This window comes from Arachis duranensis, chromosome 2, assembly GCF_000817695.3.
Source record: "Arachis duranensis cultivar V14167 chromosome 2, aradu.V14167.gnm2.J7QH, whole genome shotgun sequence".
Taxonomy (NCBI): domain Eukaryota; kingdom Viridiplantae; phylum Streptophyta; class Magnoliopsida; order Fabales; family Fabaceae; genus Arachis; species Arachis duranensis.
In genome coordinates, this window is record NC_029773.3 from 12,719,472 (window position 1) to 12,727,405 (window position 7,934).

Genomic DNA, 7,934 nt, shown 5'->3' on the forward strand with positions numbered 1-7,934 from the left:
CTTTTTATTACATCTCCAAAAAATTTTACTAAATCAAACCTAAACACATGGTTAATTTCTATTGTAAATCATCCTTAATTCTTAGATAGAGAAATTTGAGAAACAATGAAATTTAATGATGTAAATTAAAAGTGGGTAAATTTTATAACTATGATCATTGTTAACTAATATGTACCCCTAAACCTTATTCCGTGTAACTCAATTAATGGTTGATCACTTTTGTCAAATTTTAAAATTTTTCAAAAATTATTTTGTCAATAACAAAAATTAAGTACCATCTTATCAGCGTCGAAATGTTTCGAATATTATTTACCTCTTTTAATAACACAGTAAGAGGAAGAGTTATTCGAATCAAGCACATATTATATTCTATGGTAACAGCCAACAGGCTATATAGAAATTATGTAGCATCTTCGGCTAGTTGGTATAAAGTTTATGTGATGTATATATAATTCAGCCAAAAAAAAAAAACAATATATTATACAAAGGAATATGAGATGTAGCAACACAATGTGTTCAAAGCATTACTGTTATCTAAATTGCCAAAAACAAAAAACCAACCAAAAAACAAATACAAAGAAAAAGAGAGAATAAAAAAAAAAAAAAGAACACAACAAATAGAGCCTTGACACACTATAAATAAAGCCTATTTATATGATGAAGGTTACAACAAAAGCAAGGGAACTTTTTCTTTCCTTGAGCACCTCAAATCTTTCTTTTCCCCCAAGATTTTCTTTGCTTTGGACTTTTATCAAAAATTAAAAGATCTTTCTGTGTGTTGCAACAACCAATGAAGAAGCTTTAGAAGTATCTGAGAATCAAGCAATTATTGTGAATGTATTGTGCTCTTTGATTGCAGTATCTGAACAAGTGGCCACAAGATATCCAATCTGTGTAAATTTCTGTTGTTTTGACCCTGCTACAGACAGAAGACTCACTCGTCAGTCAACAATATCGCTCGCTTGATAAAAAAATTAACGGTTTCAGATTTAGTTAGTTAAAATTACATGCAAAAACTATCAATGTAATATGAAACCGTTGATGATTTGTTCATTAACGATTTAGATACTGCACTATACTTTATATACTGCAACCTACCAATGTTCACATGTAATATACAAAAGTTTTATAGAATATGTTCCTATCAACTGATATATCTTTACAAGAAATTAGTGCAGCAAGTTTGTTGAAGAGAATGAGAAACAAGACCCTACCTCAACCACGAAACATAGACACGTCTTCTCACCGCGAGCTTCGGTTGCACCCTTCAAAATCGTCAGGCCCAAGCTTCTTATGGCTTCTGCTATCTCAAGAAAATGGCTGCACTCTTCACACAACATCTGAAGCATAACAAGTAGTTAGCATAAAAAGATCTCGCTAAAACCTCCTTGATTCTCATGATTGAGCTTTCGCTATCTCGTCTATTCTAATTTCTAATTAAGTGTTATAAACAAATAAACAAAAGTTGTACTCACCTCAACCAGCATCTGCCCATTCTTATTCAGATTCTCGACCAATATCGACCGAACTTTCAGATGGCCTCCTACCTCCATTGCCCAACTTGAACCCTGTTGATAACTAGAGGTACCGAGACTATCCGTTTCCATGTGATGCCGCTGCACAATTGCAGTAATATTATACACCGAACAAACCACATTAACGAATATACTCGAAATAAAACATTGAAATCAATTTTAATTTCATAAAACAATGATATACACCATAGGTTGATCCAATACATGAAACCAACTAATATATACTTATATGGTATGCATGCCTCTCTTCCTGTTCAAATATTGATTCCTATTTCCTAGTTGATGAATCATATCAGTTTGTTATATTCCATTAAACCTTACCTTTGTCTTTGATGCATCCTCAACTTTATTTAGCTTGTCAGCATGCTTAGTTATGCTCTGGAGGAAAAGCATGTGCTTTATCGTGCACTCAAGTAGCGAATCGATACTGCACTGTTGAAATCATGACGAAAAGTTTTAGCCATGTGAACAGGTACTTCAACCATCACGAAATCTAATACCAAGAAGGAATTAGAACATTTATGTTACAGCATAATACCTTAGCTCCGTTCGGCACCAATTCTCTCAACTCCTTAATGCGATCCTGGATCAACTGTCTGTCCCTTGGCCTTGGCCTACAACTTTCCCCAGGCCTAGCCCTTTTCTTGCTGTTCTTAGCTGGTTCGGAAGACCTCTCAAATTGCTCACTACATGAACTTGGACATGGAGAAGAAAATCCTTTTGGGGACATCACGCCACATATTGCCGAGGAACTCAAGCTGCGCTGTTTCTCCTCTTTGACAAGAGGCGACTGATCTATCGAATAGCCTTCTGAGTTAATAGTGTGCATAGAGTGAATAGAAGTTTCAGTATTTCGTCCTGAGGCCATTGCGGATGGCATTGAAGTAGAAAATGATACCTCGCCATTAATATCATTACTATTCCTGCATAAGTTCGCTACCATTGCTTCCAGAAGATGCTCTGGATGGGATTGCGAAGTCAACTGGCTACTGCTAATCTCGTCTAGCACCTCAACATTCCTATCATCTTGTTTAACCTGAGCTGCCGAATCAAAATAGTTACTTCCTTTTAAAAAACCAGGCCCAAGGGCTTCATGTAGTTCACAGCCGACAGGAAACTTCAACGAGTGTGCGGCATCATTATAACAAGGCTCACTCTTAAACTTTGACTTCTCTATATTGTTTTGAGAGTTTGCATCTGAATACCTCGGCACATTTGACACCCCATTTTGGTTGATATCTACACAATGTAACTTGTCACTTGCATAAACAACCGCATCAAGAAAGTCTGAAGGGTATGCAGAATCAGCTCCGATTTTTGCCAAAGGATGCATCAAATCATTGAAGCTTGTATTATCCATAACCATATTGTGTGGAAATGATGAGACTTTTCTTTCTGATTCCACACTTATATTCATTCCTTCGCACTTCCTCTCATTTACAGGTTCCATTTCCACGAATTTTTGACACTCCGGATTCATCATATTTGATATTGACTGAAGTAAAATGGAACTTCTGTCCTTGCCAATTTCAGATCCCTCGTGCTTGGCAACATCAACAGACATTTTCTGATAAATATCTTGAGGTGAATCGTTCTTCCTGGAACATTGAAACGGCATTAACATATATGGTGTTTCACTCTTCATGGTGTTCTCAGTATCAAGTAAGTACGCAGGCATAAGTTTCGAAGACAAAGCTTTTGTACATGCATCCACCTGAGAAAGAAAACAAAATGAAAATACTAAAAATCATGAGAATACTTGATAGTTGATACACAAGGATTAAAACTACGGTATAGCACCGATCAATCTATCGGTTTAAAATGATGAGAATGCCATTGGACATACAACCGCAAAGCCACTCACACAAGCACATTCATGTAGTACAGAGTGAGAGATACAGAGAAGTTGGGGCAGAAGGTTACCAGAGATGGAGAGCTTTTGGGGCTGCTTTGTATTTGACTCGGTGTATAGTCTAACGTGTAATCTTGAGTAGACAAAAAGAGATTTCTGATATTAGTTACAACTGCCATATCTTCGGTAACCTGCCACCAGAGATGAGAGTAAGAGGAGCGAATCATTAAATATTTCAATGACAAATACACTTTCATATGACAGATTTAACATACACATATCACAGGAATCTATGACAGTCACCATTGAACACTCCACACTAAGCAACAAAGAAGTACTTTTGGGGAGAAAAGGGAGCAATTAGATGTGAATCTGTCTTAAAAAATAGCAAGGTTTTGAAAACCGAATCGTTTATTGAACCGGTGGAGCTAAAAGTTCAATGATTTAAAGGTTTAACTGAGTTTCAACTGGAGTTGAACCGCATATAATAAAATAATATAATTATGTATAAAATAAAAATATTTTGTTAAAAAAATTATTTTTGTGCTTTATTATTTTAAACTGGTTAACCCAATCGAATCAATCAGTTCGGTCCTGTTATCATAACCATGAAAAATAGTAAGCTTTTTCCTGTTTAAGCAACAAACTTTTCTGCCAATCAGATATCCAATTCATGAAACAACAAAAGAAAACACAGCAAAAGCAAAATGGTTCTACTAAGAAACCATATTATAGTTGGCCTCCTAGACTTTTTCAAAGCAAAATTTCTCAATTGAAAGTCAAAACATAGAGTGTATTTGCCAGACCGGCACAACAAAATGATATACTATTTGACACCAAATTGTCACAATCTAGTATATTGGCAGCCCAACATGAATTTCTCAACCCTCATTGGTTTCTGTTAGAGCTCTTATATTTTGTCAGTCACCAAATGTGAAATAACCGTAGCTCTTATATATATACACACACACACACGCATCACATTACAAGGGCTGCAAACAACAGTCACCGCAATAACTATGGAATTTGAATACAAACACGCGCACACCCGAGAGAGAGTCTCTTACCTTATTTAAAGAGCCAAGCTGAACAACTCCAAGTGGGATTACTGCTACAACGACAATGGTCTGCAACGCAAAGCAAAACTTTTGTTGACAAAAAATCTTAATGAAAACAAGTCATTTTCTAGAAGAGAAACACTAGTTTCTAGAATGAACATGCTAGAAGTCCAGAATCCAATATCACTTTTGTTTTATCCTCTTCCTTTTCTCTCTGTTCTTAGCAAGGTCAATACAACAACTATTGCTTCCTCCATTTCTCTGTAATAGTCCATCTATCATAATCCTAAAATCTAAGTTTATGACTTGTTGATACAAATGCAACATATTTATGATTTAACTAAACAGAGAATTAAAATTAACATATCAACCATATGATATAATTCTGCATAATGAAAGCAGACTTCAATATTCTATGCGGTATAAGAGAACATGAAAATATTCTGACAGATTTACATACTTCTACAAATATTATAACCTATGTGTTTGTTTCAGTGTTCTTTTTTCCTTCCCGGCAAAAAAGTACTCTTAACTTATTCATATTAATGTTATTAAATCAGAATTTCACCCAAAAAAAAAAACATGTTTTCATCTTTTCTGAAAATGCAAAACGAAGTAGCTTCGAAAAAAAAGATGCAATTTCAGCTTTTTAAACTATATATAAAAAAATTATAATTTGTAAAACGACCTTTTTATAGATGAGAAATGAACACATCCTAAATAGAACATATAAATTGAGCGGAGAAATTAATTATGTAATAGCAACAATGAATCAAAGTCCTTCAATGGCTACATAATTTGTCATATTAAGCCTATTGCCAATATGAAACACAACTTTTCAATATACTGTTGAAATTGAATCATCCATTTTCCTTAGAAATGTGATGAGGCGATTTCAATTTCTTGAAAAATGTAGAAAGTTCTATTTTCATTGCGAGTGATTTTATTATGTAAGCAATCATCTTACCCTAATTCCAGCAGAAAACAGAGATTGCCATGCACCAGCAAACTGAAAATCAAACCGAAGAAGTGAAATAGAATGAGAATGATTTAAAGTTCAATTATATGATGAAATCATAATTCATCAATATCGGCTAACAGTTCGAGAGCTTCAAATCTTACAAGTCAGAAAGAACTAAAGTGGCAATATCAAAGAATAAGATCCTCACCTCGAAAGCTATGCTAGAGTCAGCAACTAGATTATCTGCACGGATCCACCGATACTTTCCAGTAACAGCTACTTGTCCAACAATACTATGAAAAAGGGAAACTTAAGTAAAAAACTACAGAATTAAATAAATAAAACTCAATATCTAAAAGTAGCATATATATGTTCATTAGCATAGTCATACCCTTCCCCTAATGAATATACATGACATGACATCTTTGCAATGGCCAATCCAAGAGGGTCATGGGAAAACTTCGCACTGCCAATCTGTTCCAAGGTCTTCTGGCAGCGCAAGTTTTCAGAGGAGTCGTTACCAATAGGATTGTCATAGTAAGCATCCTCCCATGTCAACATCCTACAAGCACATAGCCAAACACCACGACCGAAACATAACTAAACATAACATGTTGAATTCAATTCTCCAAGTGTGAGTTATTCACATTCAAATCAATAAATACTACAGGGTAATGGCGTAATACATTATATTGCTAATACTCTTTTAAGACATAGCCACTACAATGACAATAAATGTAAGCCTTACTTATTATGTGATTATAAATCCATCGAATAAAATGATTATGCTTTTCCTTAAAACCAACACATATAACATCTAAGAGCCAAACATCCCTTAGGTATTATGGCTATAGTTATTCTAGATAATCAAGCAAAGCCTTCATTAGTCCAAAATCCAAGCTGAATCAGTTCAATAAGTATCATATTCATATTCTTTACTCACCAACAAGGAAAAAAATTCATTACAACAACAACTAAGCCTATTCCCAAAGACAGATTCAACTACACAGACCAAACAGCTTTGTCATGTTTTTGCATAAACCTTTGTCATGAAACTACTCATCCCAAAAGCTTAAACTGATAGAAGAAGACAACATTAATGATTATATCTCTAACATTCCCCTCAAGCAAGAGCCTCTTTTGAGTATGTTTGATTTTTGCATAGGCCTTATTTTTTTCCTTTATTTGCCTTATGCTATTTTCCCATTTTTGGGATTCATTAGGAACTCTTGACCTTTTGGACACAGAGCTATGATATCGTATCATGAAAACGTTGTCACCAAGAAATCACTATAAATATAGAAATTTATCCAAAGCACAAAAATCAGCACACCAGAAACTACAAAAAACACAGGGCATATCACACAGAATAGATTGCAAACATGAATAAAGCTCAAAAAGGAGAAGATACATACATCCTAGCACGATGTTGGAGCTTCCAAAAGATTGCGGAATTCCAATCAGTATTCAAACACAATATTCTCAATAATTGGTGCAAGTTGTTGGTACTACCCATCTTCTTCTCCTCCTCAAAAAAGCAAAACTTTTTCTATGCACCCTTTGAAGAGAAAAGGGTTCTTCTAAACCCCTCCTCCAAAAACAACAACAAAAATTGAACAAACACCCTCAAAATTTTACCCACCAAAGAGGAAAACACACAAAAAGAAACACAAGCAACCCTCTCTTTGCACACTAGCTTCCCCTATAAGACCCTCTTCCAGCTTGTTTCCTCCTTAACCCAGCACGCCGTTTTAATGGCGGTCCAACCGTTGCTAATAGCAAAAACCGATCTATCCCCATTATTCTCAAACTCAACACACTCCAAGCCTCCAATGTCCAGTTACCCAATTTCAAAAAGATTCAGACTTTGGTTTCAGGAACTTCCAGAACAAACACTGGCACTCAAAGCAGCAGCATCAACTACTACTATTGGTATCGCCATTTGAACATTGCGATTTTCCATTGGGAACTTTGAATGGCTTCTACTACCTTAATTTGCTGAAGTCTGGTTCAGAATCATTTTAACTTATGTCAGAAGACATGGATGAAGCAAAAAGTGTGTGTGTGTGTGTGATTGAATGAATGGATCTTCTCTGCAAATTTGCAAAGTGGAGAAGGAAAATTAAGAAAATGGGGTGTGTCGAAATGAGAAAGAGATCACAAAGTTTGAAGCTTTTATGGGAACTGAACCATAAAAATTTCTGTTTGTGCTTAAATCAATTGAAGAAAAGAGAAGGGAAAAAAAAACCTTAAAAAACAATTAAAAAGCCTCTGTTTTTATTTGCTCTGGTTTTTTCTTTCTTTGTTTTGCTTTTCCTTTTCTTTTTTTTTTTTTTTTACTTTTTTTTCCCTTCAGATAGAGATAGAGAGAGAGTATGAAACTATGAATGGTGCAAAAATTAAAAAAAAAAATGCTTTAGTGGAAGAAGAGGAGGAGTGTGTGCTATTTTTATATTGGAGTTAACATGCGCACTGTGTTAAACTATGCTTGTTTTTTTCCATATGTGGAAGTAGAAATCTATTGAGTA

General features: G+C 34.9%; 1 protein-coding gene across 2 annotated transcripts; it reads right to left on the reverse strand.

Moving 5' to 3' along the window:
- Positions 1 to 463: 463 nt before the first annotated feature.
- Positions 464 to 7,731, reverse strand: LOC107473585 (transcription factor EMB1444). 2 transcript variants are annotated; one of them, XM_016093148.3, is made up of 11 exons: positions 6,822 to 7,731; positions 5,798 to 5,968; positions 5,615 to 5,699; positions 5,413 to 5,454; positions 4,455 to 4,514; positions 3,459 to 3,578; positions 2,074 to 3,249; positions 1,857 to 1,967; positions 1,476 to 1,616; positions 1,215 to 1,340; positions 464 to 916 (listed from the first exon to the last, which is right to left on the reverse strand). In XM_016093148.3, exons 1-11 carry the CDS (start codon positions 6,920 to 6,922, stop codon positions 827 to 829), a joined length of 2,223 nt encoding a protein of 740 aa, XP_015948634.1. In that variant the 5' UTR covers positions 6,923 to 7,731; the 3' UTR covers positions 464 to 826. The 2 variants fall into 2 exon arrangements, with proteins under 2 accessions (XP_015948634.1, XP_015948633.1); XM_016093147.3 differs by having other exon boundaries at positions 464 to 919.
- Positions 7,732 to 7,934: the final 203 nt, after the last annotated feature.